Genomic DNA, 25065 nt, shown 5'->3' with positions numbered 1-25065 from the left:
ACCACCAATGGAGCCAACTAACCACCAGGTGGTGATCGGTTGACTGCTCCGTCCCTCTCTTCAGCAGAGTGTATGAACTTCTGTTTCGTGCAATGGTACGAACAACAGTCAGGACCTGTTCCCCACGCCAAGGCAGAGGGAGACTACCTTCTCATCCACGGGGACGTACAGGCATCGAATCGAGGGGCAAAAAGAATGTCCACACCTTATCTGCACCTTTCTAAAGTGGAAAACAGTCCAACCCCTCTCAAGAGGACTGGAGTCCAAGCTGTGTGTGGAGGAACTTCTCAGTCTCACACACCAGCTTGGACTCTTTCCCCGTCAGAGAGGTGACATTCCACGTCCCTAGAGCCAGCTTCTGCAACCGGGGATCGGACTGCCAAGGTCCCCGCCCTCAGCCGCCTCCCAGCTGACTCCGCACCCGACCTTTTTGGCCCCTCCCACAGGTGGTGATCCCATGGGAAGGGGGACACACGCTGCCTCGTCGGGCTATGCCTGGCCAGGCCCCATCGGCGCTTGCCTTTGAGCCCCCACCTCCAGGCCTGGCTCCAGAGGGGGGCCCGATGACCCACGTCCGAGCAAGGGAAATCTAGGTCTGTTTATATTTATCATCATAAGTGGTCTATAAGCCGTACTTTGTCTGATCCCTCACCTAGGACCTGTTTTCCATGGGTGACCCTATCAGAGGTGTAAAGCCCCAGACAACTTAATCTTAGCTCCTAGGATTATTGGGACACACAAACCCAAAAGTCAGAGAAGTGCCCTGAAGTGCTGTGCAAGTGCTGAGGTCATCCACGCATTTTCTCCTTCAGACTGATGCAATGCACTTGTCACCTTAGCAATGTCCTATGTTGACGTCACTCCACACACTACCACAAACATATACCACTGCCCCAGAAATATTTGATCTTTGAAATCCATTATGCTTTTATTCACTGTTTCTCTTTTAATTGTCTTAATGCTCTTGTTGGTACGTTTCAACTGTTCTGCAATATAAAGTGTCTTACAAGTAAAAAATATATTTTAGGTATTGGTGTTGACTTGGTGTGTATGGGGGAACAGCCATTACATGCAGTACCGCTCTTTAAGGTAAAACCCAAAGTCACTGTAGCTGGATAAAATCAAGTGAATTTATTAATGATGAGTTCCACATTGACTCCATAGTTGCACAATCGATCGACACCTGACTCTTGTATGGGGAATGACTATAATCTGCCTCACTGGATCAACCACAGGCAAGTATTTTGATAATTTTATGCAACTGTTTTTCAACTTGAAAATAAAAAGGGACTGATAAAATCATGTTTATGTTTTGTGGCTTTTTAGCTTCTACACCTCCAAAAGTCTGAATTCTTGCAATACCTTTATTCCCCGAATAAAATGTGCTGGTCACAAGGTGAACTCTTACATTTTTACATTAATCTTCTGAGATTTGTGTTGTGCGATTTAATATTATCAATGAAACAGCTCTCAAAATCATATCTGCATATTTTTCCTTTAGCGTCATTGTGAAAAACTAAAGAAAGGCACCGAACAAAGTAAGTTTCAACAGTGCATCAATTTGCTCTTATTCTTTACTTCTACTCAAGCCCCCTTTTCATCATTTATTATAGCTTTATGTATACAAAAGGAGTGGGACAATGGTCTGCCAATACAGCTGGACTATGATGCCTATGACTCTCAGGTTTTCAGACTCCCTGGTCCTTCACTGATTCAGAGAAGTCCCAGTTGCAGGTGTGTTCATCTCTTGCATTTGAATAGTGTTTGTCAATTTAGATTCAACACTTGCATCCATGTTTGCTAGAAATACTGTTAAGTGTATCCTTCAGGATGACTCGGAGTAAAGAGAGAAGTGAAAAGAAAAGCTCTGGATCAGTGGATGTTGTACCTGGCATAGGCACATCCCCTCCTTTGTGCTTTGGTGGTGCAGATGAACAGCATAGCCTGGCATCTGATGATAGTCTGGGCCCTGTGTCCAACATGTTTCTCATACCCCGGATACCCTCTATGGTTTACGAAGTCAGTAGCTCTCTAGGATACACATGTGGCCGAGGTAGGTTGCATACTATATTGACAAAACACATTTCATTCCCATTCATTGCTTTTTTCCCTCCCAGAGTTGTTTGAGAAGACTGTAGACTCTCAACGAGACTCAAGTGCCCCCGCTAGGTTCACAGTGGGAAGTGCTGAGTCCACGCTGTTCATACAGCCGGGAGGTTATACACCCCAGAGGGCGCTTATAAATCCCTTCACACCAGCCAGGATGCCCATGAAGCTCACATCCAACCGCCGGCGCTGGATGCACACATTCCCTGTTGGTGAGCAATAATTTCTTTGGCATAATCTGATTTATTTATCTTTTTAAATTATTCATCACTCTGTCATTATTTCAATATTTCTGCCCTTAATTAATTCCCGAGTTCTCTGAGAAGCCAATGGAGCCAGCTCAAATTTGGCTATGAAAAGGTTAATTAATTTTGCAATTTCTCATTGCTTTTCAAAATGGTAAAACGTGAATGTGAAATGTAAGGAATGTAGACAACTTATGTTTCTGTATATCTGTTCCTATATGTGGCTCTGGTTTGGCTTTATGTCAGTTCCCCCCCCCCAAAAAAGGGGTACTTTCAAGTCAATGTGAAGAAGCTTAGACAGTGCCATGAAAAGGTATTGGGCTCCTCAAATTCTTATATTGTTGCTTAGTTTCTCCACTTTAATGTTTAAGATTATCAAACAAATGTGAATATCAGACAAGTAACCCAAGTGAACTTAAAATGCTGTTATTAAATGGTGATTTCATTCATTAAGGGAAAAAAACCTATTCAAAGGTTACCTGGCCATGTGTGGAAAAACTAATGGCCCCCTAAACCGAATAACTGGTTGGGCAAGCACTGAAAACAAGCATTTTCTATAACTGTGAGTCTTTCACATCTCTGTGGAGATACTTTGGCCCACTCTTCCTTGGAGAATTGTTTGAGTACAGTAAAAATTGAGGGTTTTTGAGCATAAATGGCCTTTTTAAGGTCATGCCACTGTATTTCAATGGGATTCAGGTCTCGACTTTGACAAGGTAACTCCAAAACCTTCATTTAGTTTTTTTAAGCTATTCAGATGTTGACTTGCTGGTGTGTTTTGGATCCTTATCCTGCTGCAGAACTCAAGTGCGCTTCAGCTTGAGGTCACAAACTGATGGCTGAAAATTCTCCTTCAGGATTTTCCGTTAAAGCAGAATTAATGCTTCCATCAATCACAACAGGTTGTTTAGGTCTTGGAAGAGCAAAGCAGCCCAAGCCTATCACACTACCACCACCATGTTTGACTGTTGGTATGATGTTCTTTTTCTGAATTGCTCTACTACATTTACGCACCGTACACACACCTTCCGAAGAGCAAGTTTTTCATCTCTTATATAATATTCTCCCCAAAGTCTTAGGAATCATTCAGATGTTTTTGAGTTTATTTATTTTGGACGAGTCATTGCTCTTCTCTTTGTAGGCCAGCCACTCCTGCGAAGGTTCACCACTGTTCCATGTTTTCTACATGTGAGGATAATGGCTCTCCCTATGGTTCACTGGAATCCTAAAACTTTAGAAATGGCTTTTGTAACCCTTTCCAGACTGATCGATGTCAATTACTTCATTACTTTTTCATGCCACTGTATGATGATAAAAATTGACAAGACAAAGTCTCCAGGGGTACGATTTGGAAACAAAAGCAGTATTTCATATACCAGATGTGCCACAAAGCCGTTTATCAAGCGTCATACTTGACAGACTACTTACCGTGGATGTAAAAAGTCTACACATCCCTATTCGAATGCTAGGTTTTTGTGATATGAAATGAGATCAAGCCATTAAAAAAATCATGGAACACAGTTTAGTCAGTCATAATGAAGTGGAGACAATATGGCACAGCTGTGTATTGATGACGCTCAATGTCCCGGTTGTCATTAGTCCTCAAGAACTGAAACTGTTGCATTCCTGCCGCCTGAACCTCAACCAGCCAGTTTGCTTCCACAAAAGACAGAAAACCTGGTTTGTATCATCTGCGGCCATAAAGGTCTCTTCAATGACTTGCACAGCATGGGTGAGGGAGGGGAAGGAAGTGATGACTGCTGGACTAGTGCTGGAATACGGTCACCCCCCAGTGGTGGTTAGAGACACTGCCTGTGGACATGGAAATCCCACGTTTGTAACAAACAAACCTCCAGGAATATTCAAAATGTATGTCTTTGTTGTGACTATGGCCCGGTTGGCACTGCAAAACCCCCCCACCAACAGCTTGATAAACTGCATTCTCCCAAGCCGCCCCGCTGTGCGAGACGGCCACCAAAGGACGCCTGGCGTATGTCAGACCTTGGACCTTATGCTAATTAGCAGCTTTCCGTCGAAGCTGGGTTTCAGCATCAAAGATCCTTGTGATGTGCAGAACTGATAGCGACCAAAAGGTTGGACCCTGTCAACCACAGGGAACATACCTGGAACTCAGACGACACCTACTGGCGTTTGAGAGTAACTGCAATGTGTGGACTCTCATTCAAAGTTTCCTTAACTAAAGATACGTCTGTTCTGATATTTCACGAACTCTGCATAAATATTGCAAATGTATGCCTTGGCATTGTGTCAGCTTTACAGGTCCAGCTGCGAGACTTTGAGAACTGTTCGTCTTGATTTGAAGCCGAAAAGTATGAAATGTTGTATTGAACCATAAGCAGTTGATTTGCCAAGACTGAAAAGTTTAAACAACCATTCTGTGTGCTTGATCTATGAGTAAGAGTACAAAGTTGGGAGTATTTTGTATTAATGTATGATTTTTACACCATTTTTATGGCTAAATTGTAGACCGGAATTCAAGTCGATGGGCATGGTCTTCAGTCTCCCCCGTTTCTTAGACACACCTTGTGTATTTAAACTTTGACTCCCGCCCGCTCTTGGCTTTTTGGTTGTTTATGCTGAGGGGTACCTAGGCACCGCATCGACATGCTGCCACCCCTCCCGCCTCCCCTTTTCTTTCTTTGAACACGCGGCTCGGCCAACGCGAGTCTGGAATGGTGACTTGGCTTTCCAGCCTACGTGAGTCACCGCTAGGGGATCAGAGCAGTTGCTGCTAAAAGTAGCAGTTCCAGCCTAGCGTGATTCTCTCATAAATTACTAGCCGGTCCCTGGACAAGTAAGAAGAGAGACGGTCATATTCTCCCAACGAAAGCATGACTAACAATTTCCATTTTTCTTCTGTCGCCTCTTTTTGTTTTTACAAAAAAAACAAAAAGAGGCCGCTGGTGCTTCTTCAACTAAACCTGCTTCGTTTGCATCCTGAGACGCGCATAGAAAGACCGTTCCCAAAGTCCCACGGATCTACGGTTGTGAGTAGGACACAACAATCATTGCCAAAATGTACAAGATTAGTGCCTAATAATTTTGGGAAAATACTGGCTTCACACAAATTCCAACTTTGGTTCCTCTCGATCTGACGCAACGCATTAAACGCTCACATTGTCATTTTTAGCCCAGCAACACATGGTCCTATTTCCGTTTTCATACGCCTATTTTTCTTTCTTTCACCAATATTCGAGTTTCCTTTTTGTAGTTAGCTCCCTCAGTGTGGTTCCCTATAGATCCCTCGTAGATTTCATTAAATATTCTATAAAATTCCACTCCTTGTGTTTTGTGTGTGTTTTGAGTTTAATAATGAAACCTCTGTAATCGAGTACTCGTGTATTTCATAAATTTAGCAATCTTCAGATTATGAGACTGATAAGAGTTTTTTCGTCGCTCTTCCTAAATTTTACACACACAAAAAAGATATGTGGTGCCCTTTACGAGACAGATAGTTTGACTGTGACGTTAAACGTAAATCAAACTAACCCGGAAGTGAACCCAAGGCGTTCACCTTCATCAAATTTATTTCATAAATACATTTTATCCAATACCAATATACGCTACAGCTTGTCTTGTGTCTTTATTGTGTCAGTCTTACAGATCCAGCTGTGAGACTTTGAGAACTGATCCTGTTGATTTAAATCCAAACAGTACGAAATTATGTGTTGAACAATTAGTTGATTTGCCAAGACTAAAGTTTAAATAATCATTCTATATGCTTTATCTATGAGTAAGAGTACAAAGTTAGGAGTTCTTTAGATATATGATTTTTAAACCCATTTTATGTGTCAAAATTTTAGACTAAATACAAGCTAATGGGTGTGGTCATCTCCACTTTCTGTCCCTTAGACATGCACCCTGGGAATTTAACCCTTAAATTCCGCCTTCTCTGCCTCTTGGCTCTTCTTCCTGGCTAACATCTCTCCAGCTATGGGGTGGCTTCGGCCAGCCCCTCCTCCTCCTCTTTCCTTTGTTAAACCTTCAGATTATGTGAGAGGATTTTTGTCACTTTTCGAGAATTGTACACATATAAAAAGAGACGTGGTGCCCCTTTTCGAGACAAAGAGAGTTTGATTTTAATGTAAAACGTAAAATGTACGTCGAACTAAACCAGAAGTAACGCCCGCATGTATCTTCCACCATAAATTAATTATGTTTTTATCCAAAACAAATATACACTACTGCTGTGACATTACCAAGCACTGGGCATCCCTCCAAAATTAATAAAAAAGACAAGAAGAAAGCTGGTAAGGAACTCCGCCAAGAGGCTGACAGCAACATTGATGCCGTTACAAGTCTTTCTGGCAAGTACTGGCTATCAGGTCCATGTGACAACAATCTCCTGTATTCTTTCTCTTTGCTATGGAGTAGGGTGGCAACACACAAGTCTTATCTGTTAAAAAATATATATATATCTTTAAATCTTATCAACCAATGTGGGAAGCTGTGTTATGGTCTGATGAAACCATCAGCCATCCCTATAATTCCAAAAGTTATGTTTGGTGCAAACAACACTATTTATCACCAAAAGAACAACATACATTTTTTTTCTCCTAATTGAGTTGTACAGGTTGGAGGGATGACAATAATGGTGGGAAAATGTTTTGAAATCTTTTATTTAAGCTTGCATTTGGACAGGGGTGGGGAAATTTTTTATATCTCCTGTATGTATAAGAAGGCGCTTACGGTGGCAACTGGTTAGCATATCTGCCTCAGAGGACCCGGGTTCAAATCCGGCCTTGCCTGTGTGGAGTTTGCATGTTCTCCCCGTGCCTTCGTAGGTTTTCTCTGGGTACTCCGGTTTCCTCCCACATACCAAAAACATGCATGGTAGGTTAATTGAAAACTCTAAATTGTCTGTAGGTGTGAACGTGAGCGCAAATGGTAGTTTGTATATATTTGATTGACAATTGGCTGGCGACCTGTTCAGGGTGTACCCCGCCGCTCGCCAGAGGTGGGTAGTAACGCGCTACAATTTTTCCATAAACTGTACTTGTCAGAGTACTTTACATGCACCATACTTTTTACTTGAGTAGTTATGTGAAGAAGGATTGATACTTTTACTCCGTTACAATGATCGACATGCCGTTCGCTACTTTTATTTATTCATTCTTGCGTGTGCGCGTCTATTTTTATACTCCATCTTTGACTTCTGCATAAGGTACCCGTTGTGCCAAACGGGATTTCTGTCATTTGACTCCAATTCATCACTCAGACGACACAAGGCAGTCACATGACCGCACACACAGCCTTTGCGAGCCAATCAAAATGACTCATTTTGGGAGACAAAAACAGCCGCGCAACTTTATTTTACAGACTCAAAAAAACAACAGCTTAATCATGCAGCTCTTAAATTATGACCGCTCAAACTTGGATATTTCAGCCCACTTCTAACTTGAGAAAACACCTTGCGGTGAGTTGCAGATGTTTCTCTTGTTGTTTTGGCAGTGGCTATGTCAAAACTAGCACTATCACTATGGTGTCGCACATGCACACACAATCAATAAGTCTGTTCAGCAAACGGCTTCTTCAAGTCATTTAAGCAAATAAAGCAAATAATGTTTCTGTAGGGCCCAATGTATGTCTTGTTGGTTTTTGGGCAGTTAAAAATTTAAATGATGGAAGGTGTGTGTCAACTCCCATATATTATTATTTTTATTTAATTTTATTTGATGTTCATGCTCTGGTTTAAAAAGAAAAAACATCTGAAGTTACTCACAAGTTACTTTTTACTTGTAGTTTTTTCATTGAGTACTTTCTTACTCAAGTAAATATTTGGATGACTACTTTTTACTTGAGTCCTATTATTCTAAAGTAACAGTACTCTTACTTGAGTACAATACTTGGCTAATCTACCCACCTCTGCCTCTCGCCCCCACAGATAGCTTTGATAGGCTCCAGCATGACGGTGACTCTAGTGAGAGTAAGCGGTACGGAAAATGTATGTATGTATAAGAAGTCCTCTTTTGTTCTTTAGATACTTTTGGCGAAGCTATTCAAATCCATCACCAGACTAGACAAAACATCGCTGAGTTGCAAGCCAGCCAACAGAGAGTTCACGGCCACATCTCAGCTGAGCTGCTGGAAGTCGCATATCAGGAGGCCACAGGAAGGTTAGATACACTTGCAAATCTCAGTTCATGTCATGCAAAATAAAATCATGCAAATAATTACCCTTCTAATACACAAGCAAATTCAGAATGATTAGTGGTCACTTCTCATGTAAAACTCCTCTAAAATAACTTTTGCATTAAGCGCACAAAGCAGCTTTCCAGACTTGTATACACTGTGTTCCAAAATATGAGGCATAAATAATTTTACACAAGACTGTGAGCACATGTCATGGATACAATGAGTCCCAGCCCTCGAACAATGAGTTCCTGCAACTTAACATCATGGAATAAAGATACCGTCATCCTCCGCTATTTCAAGGTTCTTGTTTTCGGTCCCGCTACATTGCAGATTTTTATTGCAGGTGTTACTCTTTTGTGCTATTTGTTTATACCGTTTCTACAATTCTTTTCTATTTTTTTATACCGTTACTACAATATTTTTGTTACTCATTGCTCATGCTGTCTCTCAATATATTGTTTTTAAGTCTGTCACAATAGCAAATGTTTTTAGGACGATATATTTTCCCAAAAACTATCAAGACAAATTATAGTATCAATGTTTTTTTTTCCCACTGATATAATGTTATTAGAGCATAATAATGCAAGTACATCCTTTTTAAGTAGGCTTTACACGATAAGGACTTCTTCCCTCATTCGTGAACAAGACCCCAAGATACTTGAACTACTCCACTTGGGGCAAGATCTTATCCCCGACCTGGAGAGGGCACTCCACCCTTTTCCGACTGAGGACCATGTTCTCAGATTTGGAGGTGCTGATTCTTATCCCAGCTGCTTCACATTCGGCTGCGAACCGCTCCAGTGATAGATGGAGATCACGGCTTGATGAACCCAACAGAACCACATCATCTGCAAAAACCAGAGATGCAATACTGAGGCCACCAAACCGGACCCCTTTTTTACTGTAATAATTCAAATTTGCATGTCGTGATGAATTATGGGAACCACGTGGCTTTTCCGTCGTCATGCCAGCGGCTACTAGTGCAAATGGAATGTCACTATTGTCGCCCAAACTCACTGCTTTCTGCTGTTCATGGGTGGAATGCTTGTTGTGCATGCTATTTCGTGGTAGCCGCCCCAGCAACCTATGAGCTACAGCTAACTTTGCTTAATACGATGCCGATCCGCGCAGGCGACGTGCGCCTGGCGTCTGTTTTTAGCGCAGCATAAAGGCCTTTTCACACTGCACTTGCTCACTGTGGAAGGCCCCCCGTGTCAAAGCGCAAAAACAATGGAAATGGGGGTGTTGCCATTCCATATATGGAAGTGGTGATATAACAGCATCGGAGAAAGTCGGGAGGCTTTCCCCGCTGGGTGAGACGGGTGCGCTTACAGTGTGGAGCTCAGAGCTCCGAGGAGGAAGTCCACTCGGTAAATTTTCAAAATAAAAGTTCACATCTGGCCCGGAGCTCGGCGCTCCATGGAGGAAGTCTGCTTTTAGTCTTTAAAATAAAAGCTCACATCTGGCTCATATCGAAACGTCGGAGTCAAAGTGGGAAGTCACCTTTTAGTTTAAAAAAACATAGAAGTTTGCCTCTGTCCCATATATCGTCAACACCGAAATATCAAACGTAAACCTGCCTTATAAATGTAAACTAAATATGATAGTATCAGGGCAATATCTGACAAAATAACCTCATCCTTTTATGTCCTTTTTCCATTGTCTGGTGTAATTTAATTTTAATAAAATTTGTCTTTATTCATGTCTTATATGTTCCGCTCACTGTTAATTCAAACCAGCAACTTGAGGTTTTTATACACGATGCATAACCTGACTCACATCTAGCCTTTGTCTTTGCATGGGCTAAATTGGTTATGGACAATTACATGTTTATTTTGAGCAAAGAACACAAAGGTAGTCTTAAACTTGCCATTTACCTTATTCATCCAGCAAGTCAACATCACAGACTAACAAAACGGGGACAAGCTTCTCTATCAATTACCTCTTTATCTTTATTTTCCAGTTGTTGTTTACCACTACTTGTACAACCCCAATTCCAATGAAGTTGGGACGTGGTGTTAGAATACAATGATTTGCAAAATCATGTTCAATCTATATGTAATTGAAAACACTACAAAGACAAGATATTTAATGTTCAAACTGATAAACTTTTGTTTTAAGCCAATAATCATTAACTTTGATTAACCCCAACGGGTTCCAAAAAAGCTGGGACAGGGTCATGTTTACCACTGTGTTACATCACCTTTTCTTTTAACAACATTCAATAAACGTTTGGGAACTGAGGACACTAATTGTTGAAGCTTTGTAGGTGGAATTCTTTCCCATTCTTGCTTGATGTACAGCTTCAGCTGTTCAACAGTCCGGGGTCTCCGTTGTTGTATTTTACGCTTCATAATGTGCCACACATTTTCAATGGGAGACAGGTCTGGACTGCAAACAGGCCACTCTAGTACCCACACTCTTTACCTACGAAGCCACGCTGTTGTAACATGTGCAGAATGTGGTTTGGCATTGTCTTGCTGAAATAAGCCGGGCGTCCATGAAAAAGACGTTGCTTTGATGGCAAAACCTGTATGTAACTTTCAACATAAATGGTGCCTTCACAGATATGTAAGTTACCCATGCCATTGGCGCTAACACAGCCCCATACCATCACAGATGCTGGCTTTTGAACATTGCGTCCATAACAGTCCGGATGGCTCTTTTCCTCTTTGGCCCAGAGGACACGACGTCCACAATTTCCCAAAACAATTTGAAATGTGGATTTGTCGGACCACAGAAACACAGTTCCACTTTGCATCAGTCCATCTTTGATGAGCTCGGGCCCAGAGAAGCCGGCAGCGTTTCTGGGTGTTGTTGATAAATGGCTTTTGGTGAGCATAGCAGAGTTTCAAGTTGCACTTACGGATGTAGCACCGAACTTTATTTACTGACATTGGTTTTCTGAAGTGTTCCTGAGCCCATGTGGTGATATATCCTTTACACATTGATTTCAGTTTTTGATGCAGTGCCGCCTGAGGGATCGAAGGTCACGGGCATTGAATCTTAGTTTTCGGCCTTGCCGCTTACATGCAGTGATTTCTCCAGATTCTCTGAAACTTTTGATGATGATATGGACCGCAGATGATGAAATTCCTTGTAATGATACGTTGAGGAACATTGTCCTTAAACTGTTCGACTATTTTCTCACGCACTTGTTCACAAAGAGGTGAACCTCGCTCCATCTTTGCTTGTGAATCCATCCATCCATCCATCCATCCATTTTCTACCGCTTATCCGAGGCCGGGTCGCGGGGGCAGTAGCTTTAGCAGGGACGCCCAGACTTCCCTCTCCCCAGCCACTTCACCCAGCTCTTCCGGGGGGATCCCGAGGCGTTTCCAGGCCAGCCGAAGGTTGTAGTCTCTCCAGCGTGTCCTGGGTCGTCCACGGGGTCTCCTCCCGGTGGGACATGCCCGGAACACCTCACCAGATGCCCCAGCCACCTCATCTGGCTCCTCTTGATGTGGAGGAGCAGGGGCTCTACTCTGAGATCCTCCCGGATGACCGAGCTTCTCACCCTATCTCTAAGGGAGAGCCCGGATACCCTGCGGATGACACTCATTTCGGCCACTTGTATCCGGGATCTTGTTCTTTCGGTCACGACCCACAGCTCATGACCATAGGTGAGAGTAGATTGAGTGGTAAATCGAGAACTTCGCCTTTCGGCTTAGGTCCTTCTTTACCACAATGGACTGTCGATCTCCTGTTTCATTCTTCCCTCACTTGTGAACAAGACCCCAAGATACTTGAACTCCTCCACTTGGGGCAGGATCTCATCCCCGACCCGGAGAGGGCACGCCACCCTTTTCCGACTGAGGACCTTGGTCTCAGATTTGGAGGTGCTGATTCACATCCCAGCCGCTTCACACTTGGCTGCGAACCGCTCCAGTGATAGATGGAGATCACGGCTTGATGAACCCAACAGAACCACATCATCTGCAAAAACCAGAGATGCAATACTGAGGCCACAAAACCGGACCCCTCTATGCCTCGGCTGCGCCTAGAAATTCTGTCCATAAAAGTAATGAACAGAATTGGTGACAAAGGGCTGCCTTGGTTGGAGTCCAACCCTCACGAGTCTGACTTACTGCCGGCAATGTGGACCTAACTCTGACACCGGTCGTACAGCTACCGAACAGCCCATGTAAGGGGGTTCGGTACCCCCATCCAATCAATTCCTTACAATTACAATTTTTTTATATATGTGTTGGTTTTATGTTGAAGAGAAAAAGACAGAAGTAGTTAAGTAAAATACACCAATTTTTATTTGTGAAAAAGCAACACACAGCCAACAATTGTTTTTTTAAGAGCAAAAAAAACACGCTGTCGTCATTGTTGTCGTCAATCAATCAATAAAAATAAAGAAACACTATGTATCTTTGGCAATCGTTTTAAAAAGAATAAATAGATAAATAAATAAATAAATAAAAATAAATGAATAAACACTATGTATTTTTGGCAATCGTTTTAAAAAGAATAAATAGATAAATAAATAAATAAATAAAAATAAATGAATAAACACTATGTATTTTTGGCAATCGTTTTAAAAAGAACAAATAGATACATTATAAATAAATAAAAATAAGGCAGCACGGTGGGCGACTAGTTAGAGCGTCAGCCTCACAGTTGTGAGGGCCCGGGTTTAATCCCCGGCCCCGCCTGTGTGGAGTTTGCATGTTCTCCCCGTACCTGCGTGGGTTTTCTCCAGGCTCTTTTTGGTTTTTCTCTTTTTGGTTTCCTCCCACATCCCAAAAACATGCATTAATTGGAGACTCTAAATTGCCCGTAGGCATGACTGTGAGTGTGAATGGTTGTTTGTTTCTATGTGCCCTGCGATTGGCTGGCAAGCAGTTCAGGGTGTACCCCGCCTCCTGCCCGATGACATCTGGGATAGGCTCAAGCACGCCCCCGACCCTAGTGAGGAGAAGCGGCTCAGAAAATGGATGGATGGATGGATGGAAATAAAAATAAAGAAACACTATATATCTTTGGCAATCGTTTTAAAATGAACAAATAGATAAATAAATAAATACATAAATACAAAGAAACACTATTTATCTGTGCATAGGTCAGATGCCACTGATCATTTGGAGGGAAGTAAAAAGTTTGGGGGCTTCCTCCTCAGGAGGTGGCAACACCAGATAGGATCCCAAGAGAGTCCTGATTGTATCCCGGGAAAAAGAGGCACGTAAGTGGTCAGAAATTGCAAGCGACGACGACAACAGCACCATGCTGGATGCTATTGTGTGTTGGGACACGGGGGGATTGTTGAGAGGTTGAGGCAGCAGATGGCGTACGGGCCGATGTTGGGCCTGCGTGTGAGAAGAGAGAGCAAAATGATAGGATGCATGGAAAGGGAAGACGACTGAAAGACGCATACGCATATGTTGTTTCCAGCATTACCTTTGATTGTGCCTCGTCCCTCTTCTTCACAGCGAGCCAGTCTTCCACCGAACGCCCTGCCGACTGAGAGCAAAAGTGCTCGTTCCTGTAACGGCTGTGGCCAAATGCTTTGGACTTGGGGTTTCCACAGAGCTTTGGACTTGGGGTTTCCACAGAGTTTGCATGTATGTTGAGTTGCATTTTTCCTTTTGGTACCACCACTGCTGCCAGGGGGGGTGCTGACACTTGGAGTGGCGAAGCCCATATGCGGCCGTATCTGATGTTCCCGTATGCGAGCAGCAGCGGACGAGGACGAAGCGGACACAGCAGCCGAAGCGGACACAGCAGCAGCGGAGGAGGACGAAGCGGACACAGCAGCAGCGGAGGAGGACGAAGCGGACACAGTGGCGGAGTAGGGCGAAGCGGATGTAGCAGCAGCAGCAGCGGCGGCGACAGAGGAGGAGGAGGATGAAGCGGACACACGCGCTGCAAAAAGCTCTGGCAGGACAGGCCCTCTGTGAGTGACTCCCAGACCAGAGGTGTCGTTCGGGTGGTGGTATTCCAGGCCTTTACTGGGCTGCACCGCTTTCTCCAGTAAAGGCTTGGACGGTGTGAGTGCCTCTGCTGCGACCTGGTCTGCGGTGGGCGCCGGAAGCACTATGCACAGCCCCCTGGCCAGTTCCTCCTTGCTTCTCTGGTTGTACCTATTAAAATTAATAAATAAAAGGCAAAATAAAAATGCACAAAATATACAGGTCTGGATGCGTGCAAGTGAGCGAGTCTTACCACTGTGAAGTCTTACCACCGGTGATTGACCGCCACCAGCTGGATGGGAGCGGCGGCCAGCAGCTGCACAGACCTGCAGATCTGTTTGATGCGCCCGAAGTCATGCATCACTAGCCCCCATCGGCTCATCCGGATTCCGGCCAGGCTGTGCCCCTGAGCGTGGATGTGACACAGCTCGATGAAAATGGCCTCCATCAACCTGCTCACACTCGGGAAGTGCGCCACCACCGTGCCCTTTCCGATGGCGAGACTATCCACAGAAAACGCTGCCACGTGAGTTGCCAGCCTGGAAACCTCTCACATACCTTACAGGACAAACCGCACGTACCGTTTGGCACTGTCCACGCCCGTCGAGTTGCGATTTCTGGGCGAGGTCTTGAAGCGGCCCTTGGACAACCTGTCCTTGTGCTGCGTGGGAAGGGCATGGGGGGCCTTGTCCCTGGAGTCCAGCTTCAGCCACAGATCCCTGATGTTGGCCATCTGCGACTGAGTGACAAAGGGACACAGACGCAGCTCCACCAGCGCCGACGCCAGGCGTGCGTCCGTCCGATCCGAGGACGTCCTGCGTCAAACGGGCGGGTTTTGGTCAGACTGGCAATTCAGCAAAAAAGACAAATGGACGGAGAGGCCTACATCCTCTACGTGGGCGTAGGGAGGTGGTGGGGGCGCAGCCGTCCTGTCCCTGTCCCGGCACTCCATCATGGACTCAGACAAGGCCATGAACTCCGGGTCTCCTTCGTCCGGCTCTTCCACGTCGACCGCCCCGTCGTCCTCCTCCTCCTCCGCCACCTTGTTCATCCAAGCAGTCGGGTCCTCATCCTCCCCCTTCTTGTCACGACCGGTCTGGATGGAGCGCGGCGGCGGTCTGGGCGTACAGGTAGTCCAAGCCGATGAGCTCCCCTGAACGCGAGCAATTTCAAGTCAGAATGTGTCACGCCGGTGGGAGAGAGAGGGAGGGGGTTGGCCTGGCACGCCCCTACGACTTACCGGTGTACTCCCCCGGCGCGGGATAGTTTTCCACCACCGTGCGTTTCAGCAGCTTCTGCGTCAGCTTTTGGAAAGCGGTGAGCAGGCGGGAGTTGTAGCAGCGTGTCAAGGTCGTCGACAGGCCCCCCACCACGGCTGCCCTGGCTCGGTCCTCGTTCCACCGGGTCAAGCCCTCCAGCAGGTAGACCTGGAAGTGGAGGGCGTTGGCCACGGTGCCTGCCAAAGAGGACAGAAGGAGAGTTACGCTTGCCCGCCCGCCAACAACCCCCGCCACAAAACGCTTGCGCTCCTCACCTGGAATGAAGCGGCACTGGTGGAGGTGGAAGCACTCCAGGGAAGTGGAGCCTCGCGCGCACTTGAATATCGGAAGCTTGATGCCACCTCTCGTCACCTCCCCCACCTTGGTGTATATGGGGACGCCGGGCGGGTCCTGGATGCAGGCCATGTGCTGGCGCTGCGTGTTCCAGATGTGCCGAGTCCTGGCCTGGTCAAGGAGAGCCATGCCCATCGTATCCTTGGCCTCCCAGAAGTGGTCCAGCACCTCCTGGATGAGCCGCTCCGTCTCCTCAGCCCCTCTGGTGCGGCGACGGCAGTGTCGGGCCAGCTCCCTGGCCGAAAGAGTGACAGGTCGGCCGCCATCCGCGGCCTGCTCGGCCTGCTTGCCCTGTCTCAGCAGGTTCCTGTCCTCGGCGTCCCACTCGAAGATGGCCATGGCCATCCTCTACGGGCCATGAAGAAACCGTAGAGGATGTGGGCGTCTGTGGTCACACCCCTGGCGAAGCGCCGCATGAGGTGCCACACGTCCAGCCACACTATCAGATACTTCCAATCGCCGAACATGGCCGCGACCTAAGGCACGCAGGAAAAGAGAGAGCGTTAGAGTGGGACGCGAAAGAGCCTGCGCGCCGAAGAATCAATTACACCTACCTTGCTCTTCCCGGTTGCGCAGATAGTAGTCGCGGTCCACGTACAGAAGCTGAGGCGGGGCCTGCCCCTCCTGGATTTTCCATCGAGCGGTCCTTCAGCATGTGCACCACCTTCAAGTCGCAGGCCAACCTAGCGGGAAGCAAAGTGATGCGGCGATGTGCGAGGCTGAGCTGACGACCACTGCTCGCTCGGTTCCTTTCTTACTTGTACGTGAGGACGGCCGGGAACTTTAGCTGTTGGTACATGCTCATCTGCTGGATAATGGCTTCTTCCCAGGCCGAGTACTTCCGGCGGCAGCCGTTGCACTCCAGGTACTCGGTGCCCATGAAGCTGTCAGTGTAATTTCATTCTCACTCAGACTACACAGTAGAGACATTAAATTCACTCAAGCTGAGACTTGACTTCTGCGGCGGCTTCCATTAGCTGCTGGTCAGACGGCTCACCCACTCCTGTAAAGAAACGCCTGTAAGTGTCAACAATCATTTTTAATAATGATGATGGTCTCTATGATGACCACGTTTACCTGCGTTGTACTTGGCCTGTCTGTCTCGGCCCAGGATGTACTGTTGGAAGGAGTGCAACCGCGAGTCCTGGAACACCTTAATCTTCCTCATCCATGCCACGTATCTAGGATAGGATCATTTCATTTAACCTAACCTCCCTCATTTTGGTTAATGACATTTTTCACAGGCAATAAGACAACTTACGATCGATGCTCCTCGCTGGGGGAGTCGTAGAGGAAGCGATAGGTCTCATGGCGGTACTCCCCGAACTCCAGCAGCTTGTCATCCATCTCCCTGACCACCGACGCGCCCATGAGCGCGTCGGTGGTCAGGGACAAGTCCGGGAACAGCTGCGCGTAGGATGCCAGGGCGTCTTTGTTCCGAGCCAGGGGCGACTGTGACGTGTCTCCGCCGTCCCGCTCCTTCTGGTGAGAGGCCAGGATGGAGCAGGCATAGCCCACGTCATTGCTCAGCAGCCACTTGAGGGTCCGGCCCCGGTACTGACCAAACTGGAGCTCACACTCGCTGAGCATCAGCTGCCAGCACCCGGGGTCTCCTCCTCCCTGGGCCATGAGCCTTGGCGTCCGCCGTCACCTGATCCGCCATTTTGCAGGTCGTGACCATAGCTGCAGACCTACGACCATGACCAATTTGTCATTATAATCAAATAATGTCACACGTGATAGCAATGTACATTTATTGAGAGTGGCATTGCCATCATCAACATCATCACGCTCATCCTACAGTGTACCTAGAGGCTCGGGCTATCTTGGAGGCTTCCTTGGAAGACTCCAGAGTCAGCTGTTTCGAGAAAGCCAGGTAGCGGAATTGAGGATGGAAATCCATCGTGCTGAAAATAAAATCATATTATAATTTCTATCTACCATTAACTTTCTGACTGACAGGAAAGCCACGTGTGTCAACACAAACAATTAATGTGACCCAATAACGACGACGTAATAGGCTCAATACTATTATATCATCATTCAGTTAGAATTTTTCACAGACACCTCTTGAACTGTTGCTGTACTCATGACTCGGGAACGTGTGTGGACACAAACAAATTCATTCGCCGCAAAAAAGTCATTTTAACCCAATAAAAACGATGTAATAGGCTGAATACTATTATATCATAATTCAGTTAGAATTTTCACAGACACCTGTTGAACTGTTGCACTAATGACTTGGAAGCAACGTGTGTGGACACAAACAAATTCATTCGACGACGCAAATAAGTCATTGGACGGACCCAATAAAAACTTTGTAAAGTGAAGAAATTAATCAAAGAAAGCTTACCTTGAACGGCAATGACGTCTGTATTACGAACGGCGGCGGAGGGTGGGAGGCATCCTCACTGAGGACAGCCAATCGTGAGTGTAGAGAGTCTATGGTGTACGCTGATTGGCCATCCTAATAAGTTAAGTGGACCCATCAGCGAACACCGAGTATGGCTTCCCTCGGGGCACACATGTGACTTTACTCTCCACATACAAACTTGAGTGTTTCTACATCAAACATCCAACCACTCGTTGAAGCCCTACACGTCCCTTGTGAATGTCTCCCTCTTGTGGGTCACCACAGTGTTCTGTTTTTATTTACATTTTCACACAACCTCCTAACTTCGGTGGAATTGGGTTTTGTCGATGTCAAAATTAAACCAAGGCACAGACTCATTTTGACCTATGTCATGCAAAAAAATATATACATTATTATTATTTGTTTTTTATTTAATTTTGATGGCTTTGGACCTTTTAGACCAAATTGTTATGGGTTCTTGCTGGGCACATGTCCAATATGCACAAAGTTTAAATGAAATCAGTGTTGTAGTACACCCCCCCCCCCCCCCTCCATAATCTTTCTTACCTACTAACAAACTAATGAGAGTAAAAACAATACCTTCCCTGTCAGCAAAAGTATGTTGCACTGACGTAAGCCCATCATTAAAAGTTCCGTCACCCTGATGTTGCAGGGAGAGCGTTTGCTCATTGGCATTGTGTCGCTTATATAATGGCCATCATCAAAGATTCCATCACCCTAACGCTGCAGGGACAGTTTGTTAGTGATGGGATGGTGATACCTCTAGGAGTGCATTGACACTCTACACAAACTGTGTCGGCACTGTATTGACACTGTGTTGGTCACTCAATAGTGACCCCTGCAGTAGTTCTAAAATCATTTGCAGGTAAGCAAAATTAAAATCAGATGGAAAAGCTTAAATGCTGCAAACTCAACATCAGCCTGTGAAATATTTAATCGCTCATCCTTTCCTTAAAATATGATCTCATTGTATAATTTCATTTGCTCAATTTGTTTGCCGAGTTGTTGTTGAAAAGTTTAAAATTTCCTTAAAACCTTGTCTGCGTAAATGCTAAAATGGGTTGGTATGTAAAATATAGCAAGGTTATCTGTAATAAAATTCTGAGTTAAAAATGTTAACTTATGTATGGTATTTTGTTAACTTAAGTGTTCAATCATATGAAATAAAAGACTGAAAATGTATTCATTTATGCATTTTTATTGAGGAACAAAAGTTTTTGAAGTGTCTTTGCTCCATGGCGATGTATTCCTCTTCGACACCAGTTCCCCTGCTTTAGAAGAAACAGGGTACAGATGAAGATGGTGAGCATAAAATTGAAGTGTGAGTTGATAAGCTTCAGGGGCTCCCTGAATCCCTCATTTTCAACAATGGTGAGTGGCTGACAGTCTTTGATGATCATGTTGACCACAGCCTCATCCACTGCTTGCTTGTTCAGAACTGCAAGCCAAGAGGAAATATTTTGTTAAAAGCTTATTAAAGGACTGTCATTTTTACAAACAATATTACACACAAAGCCTTTTGTGTGTAATAAACTATTTTTGAAAATTAAAATTTTGTGTGAGAATTTCAACATACCTGGGGTACTCACACGAGTATCTGCCATGCCGAGCTCTATAATGCCACAGCATTGATGAAGTACTCTTATTGATGTAAGATAGCTCTGTGGAGCAGAGCTGACACTTCACCTACAATAAAATTAAAAGTTAATTTATCTGAAAGAAATTCAAACTCTCTTACCAGAAAAGTCTTCAAACATATTTAATTAAAAAACTAACAGTAAACAATGCCCAAAGGAGAAAAGGATTTACCTTATTTGGTGTCAAAAGATTAAAATTATTTCAGACTGGGGAAAACTTCTGGGAACGATCCATGAAGTCAGTGGAACAAGGTGAGGGCAAGCAAAAATCCAACAGCAAGAGCAAAACTCCATCCAACAAGTCCGCAACATTTCGACAGTTTGTTTCCTTATAAACACAATTTGGCGCGCCGTATTCAAACGACACACTTCCTGTATCGGTCACATTATTTTTTTCTTATAGTGATACACGCACCAATACGGGGTTTCACTCTTGTGTGCACGGCACAGTGCTAACGCACCAGTGTTGTTCCTCCCATCACTACAGTGTGTCCTCATTGACAATATATTGCCAAGACATTGGCATTTAATCGAAAATTACCACCACAAGACATCTGAATAATTGAAGCTGGAGCGCCAGCCAGTGTCGTTCTGCTCCATTTGCTACGCTGATGGGCTCAGTGCTGCATTCACTTGCCCAAGGTGTGTTGGAAATCCTACTACAATGTCACCCCGAACAACAACAAAACGGGTTGTTTCAGTACATTTACTATCCAATGTGAAAAACAATACTGACGTTAAAAATACCAACTCGTGTTTATTATGAAGACAGAATTTACGTTAAGACACTTTACATACTTTTTACATATCTCTAGCAAAAACAAGACAAAAATACAATGAATAATAATTAATGCACATCAATAACAGTAAATTCAACGCCCGATTCCTCCTTTAACAGCCTGAAAAGGGAGGGGTGGGGGAAAAACAATGAGTACATCACTTCAATATCTCACGTCATCATGTAAGTTTTAAAAAAATGGTTAAAACAACATTAAAAAAAACAGAAGCGATGTAAGGCAAACCATTTCATAATTCATAATTAATGAATTATCACAAAACAGTAATGCTAGTAAATGCAGACTCTTACATGCCCGCCCAGAGTACCTCGAGGCAGTCCTTGGGCTGGCCGGTGGCCGAAAAAAAACGCCGGTCGGAGCATAGACATTTCGTGAATCACACAACAGCAGGGCAGGATGGGCGGAATTGGCCAGCAGACGCAACCCGACCTTGCTCAGGTGTTTATTGAAGCTGGGAAATACATGCTTTTCAGCCGATGCTTGTCAGACTGAGCAACAGCTGGCAAACGATCCATCGTAAGGCCAATGTCGGTACTACGGATGTTTGCTGACTGGGTTCACTCTCGAGCTTGGAGAAGATGACGACAGCAGCAATGACAGGCTGTATAGTAATAAATAAAATAATAATAGCCTACATCACGCTGGACATCAAAGCTGAGTTTTTCACAGTTCTCCGTGTAAGGTACCATTACAGAATGGTTAGTTGAAGGCTATCCGCAAATTTGCCAGCTTCTTATGTAATTATTGTCCACAACCTTAATGTTGAAAGCAATTGTATCTAACTATCTGAATGCTCAGTAAACAACTGTAGACCATTTTTGTTTCAGGCAAACAAGCTACGCAAAAGCAGACGAGAATGTCCTCTACATTAATGGAGGAATGGAAGAATACGCTCAAAGTCCTGCCAACAGTGGTGGTAAGCATACTCAAAAACATGCCATGATGGGGAAAAAAAAAAAGATTTTTAAATCAATTTAAAAAATATTTCACAATGCTATGCCTCAGTTAATCATCAAATTTGGCTGGACTTGAATTAATATACTGTAAAAATGCAGCTTTGCTGCTCTGTCATCTGGCCTAAAAATTAACATCTTTATAGGGGCCAACAGTGCTTCTGAATTTGATGACTCATCCCAAAGTGGTGCCAATCCAAGTAAGTTATTCAACTAAATTCAAACTACTATTATGGGTCCTCTATAGTCGTCACGTGACCGTAGAGAGTGAAGGTTCATTTCTCACTGGATTTGTCATCTGTATGTTTTTTCCCCCCCACACAATTAGTTATTTTTTCAGATAGAACAAACAGACATTATAATCACAAGATGGAAATAATAACATCAATAGTGATTTAAAAAAGAAAAAAAAGTTAAAATAAGATGGACATTACGATCTAAGGAACCAACAGTGTTGTTTTTCTCAATGATGATGATGATGATGATGAAATGATTTAGCTGATGCCCCTTTTGCATGACAAAAACATGACAGGGATGAGCTAAACAAGGCACTTTGATGACTAAATCCTGATGCCGTGTGTGCTTTTTCGTTGACAATACTGTATGAAAATGTTCGTGGGTGTTCTGTCACATGTTCAAAATGGACGCTTATTGCATACTGATTGGTCAAATTGTTGGTGGTCGAGCGTGCGGCAAAGAGAGAGCCGTGCTACGTGCATGATGTAAATACTGTATGACCTGACAAGTGTGCTAGAGTGTTGGAAGAGAGTGCGTCCTTGAGAGAAGTAAGTGGACATCGCCAGATTTAAGGTTTTCTTTTAATATTTGTTTATTGGCTAAGTTGAATTTCTCATAATGCATATCGGTTTGCTCACGTTAGCATTAGGTGGTACTACGTTAATTTAGCAAATGATGCCATTTGTGCCTTTCTTGTCCCTTGTCCTTGTCCCTTGTCCCCTGTAGTGTAACTTTGATAGGCACATGAACACTCTTCAGTTTTTATACTGGTTGGTTAGTAAGTGTACCTTTTATTTACCAAACAGTTAGCCTGGGTGCCCCTCGTAAAAATGTGGGGAAATATTGTGAGAGCCTTAAAGCCAAAATGGCTATAGTTAGCTAAACTAGAAATGATCATTTTAATGGTTTGGCCCAAAGTGCTGCCATCTTCTTGAGATTATTTGGGTCAAGACATTCATAAATGATGTGGATGTGGTGATATAACCTATTCTCTACCTGCATATTCAAGATGGCAGCCATCGTCATTGAGCCTTAATATTAGGTTTAAATGAAAGCGCTGCTCATACCAAGACCAGCTCTGGCCTGGTCGTGTCACCAGAGTTAAAGCATGATCTGAAGACTGCACTTCCAGGTGACCAAGCAAATGTTGTAACCTTCCTGAGTGAGTCTTCCCAAAGGTCAAGCCTCTCACCCATCCATGGGAATAAGAGGCGGAATTTCGCTGGAGAAATGACCTGTGCACCATCTGGTGCTCATATGAAGAGAGATGATGTCATTAAACTCATCTGCGTAGTTGTGTGTCGGTCATGAATGCTCCCGTTAAGATTGGGGCTCGCCGCGCTATAGGACTTTGCGGAGGGATCAGGCATGATTCAACTTGAATCAGACCTTGAGATGAGAGTGATTGAGGAGTGCCTTTCTCTCTGCAATGTAAATGGGTCAATCTGCAGGACTGTGAAGAGCAATGTGTTAGAGCTCTTCAAGCTACACCCAGTAAGTGAAACACAAGCAACCATCTTAGCCTTGTGGACATATGGCTGATCTGGCAACTTCCCAACACTCTTGAGTCTTGAAAGGGACAGTTCAGACTACCACTGGGGTGACGACTTGGATAAAATTTTAGCCAAGATCTCATGTATACCTCATCATCCTTGTCAATGACATGTATGACCTCCCCTTCAGCATCCACCATGATGAGCATGATCGTCAGGAAGCAAAACATCCAAAAGGCCCCAATGTTATTCCCAAGCCCAAAAACAGGTTCCCAGGGCATAGCAAATGAGGACTGTGTCTTCAGACATCCAGAAGCAAATACAATGGTGCTGAGCCTATGCAAAGGTGAGAGCCAGTTGTACTATCCTGCGAGGACACAGACATGTATGTCCAAGCTGTTTTTCTCGCAACAAGTCAGAGGTGATCTCCTGATTTAAGACAAGCATGCGTTCCTCAACTGCCGTGCCATGCTCTTGGAAAAGTTTGCAGGTATCATCTTTCCTCTCCATGTGACTGCACATCAGGGTTCTATGAGCATGAGAAGAAGGTATTGGAGAAGGTAATCAATTCTGAGGCAAGAGAACTCCTGGGACAAGTGGTGACAGTCTAGAATTACAAGATGAAGTCAGAGCGGATATGAAAGCATTTGTCCTCTCGATCATTTATGCTGAGAGTGCCACCTGTGAGCTGCGGCCATTCCAGACTTCCAAATGGTACAAACTGAACAACAAGTGTACAATTGCTCTCCCACCTGATGATGACTTATTGAATCTTTGTATAGAAAGAATAAACTCCCTTACATATTGCCAGCTTCATTACAACCTGCAAGAGCATTCTTCTCCCATTGGTCACGGCTGGGAATTCGTGAACCTAAAGTGTTGACCAGTGTATTACACCCTGACCCCTTGCCCCAGCATCTTTACACCTGATGACTACTCAAATTAGAGCAGTGTTGTTAATGATGAGAGGAGTGTGGAGTTTCAATAGATAGCCTTCCATCTGGGGCGTTCTTGTTTGGGATAAAAGTACAGCAATTGTCGCCAAACATGACACATACCCCACTCCTTTCTGCAAACAGATAATCTTAGGCCAATCTGTTCTGATATGCCACCAGGGATGTGGCTAAAAGTTGTGCATGTATGGCTTGGAACCATCTCTGGTGTAGTTGGTCAGTCAATTATTTCTATCCACATTCTTATTCAGGGTTATCCAAATGAAGATTGACTGAAGCCTTGGTCCACCAATTTATACTCATCTGGTACCCTGCGGGCTCCTCCAATGGCGTCTGTACAGCGGGCTCCCATCATCTGGATCGTACCTGCATTGTTGAGGGGCGTCTGTATTCAACCCCAAGGAACTGATCCATGTCAAACACCTGTATGGGAGACAATAGGGAAACCTTGCCGCACGTGGCAGCCCAGTTGGGGTAGATATTCATACAAGTTGCGGTCCCCACAATACCACCAAATGTCGGCTCGTGTTGTAGTTAATTTTCCCTCACTGGGGGCTCTAGTGATGTCTGTTATTATTGGGCACAC

The 25065-nt window shown here is 44.6% G+C and overlaps 1 protein-coding gene across 13 annotated transcripts in view; it reads left to right on the top strand.

Moving 5' to 3' along the window:
- The window catches only part of depdc5 (DEP domain containing 5, GATOR1 subcomplex subunit), a 222700-nt gene that overhangs the window by 80703 nt on the left and 116932 nt on the right, over positions 1–25065 (top strand). For 12 of the 13 annotated variants that reach the window (XM_061695209.1, XM_061695212.1, XM_061695211.1 and 9 more), the window contains 10 exons: positions 1028–1089; positions 1165–1235; positions 1327–1396; positions 1502–1538; positions 1614–1734; positions 1830–2053; positions 2118–2318; positions 8353–8488; positions 21671–21759; positions 21943–21996. In XM_061695209.1, the coding sequence (XP_061551193.1) occupies positions 1028–1089; positions 1165–1235; positions 1327–1396; positions 1502–1538; positions 1614–1734; positions 1830–2053; positions 2118–2318; positions 8353–8488; positions 21671–21759; positions 21943–21996 (1065 nt within the window). The remainder of the gene's footprint in view (positions 1–1027; positions 1090–1164; positions 1236–1326; positions 1397–1501; positions 1539–1613; positions 1735–1829; positions 2054–2117; positions 2319–8352; positions 8489–21670; positions 21760–21942; positions 21997–25065) is intronic. The other variant, XM_061695210.1, reaches the window with a different exon arrangement.

Source organism: Phycodurus eques, chromosome 13 (assembly GCF_024500275.1).
Source record: "Phycodurus eques isolate BA_2022a chromosome 13, UOR_Pequ_1.1, whole genome shotgun sequence".
Lineage (NCBI taxonomy): Eukaryota > Metazoa > Chordata > Actinopteri > Syngnathiformes > Syngnathidae > Phycodurus > Phycodurus eques.
This window is presented reverse-complemented; position numbering and strand designations above follow the sequence as displayed.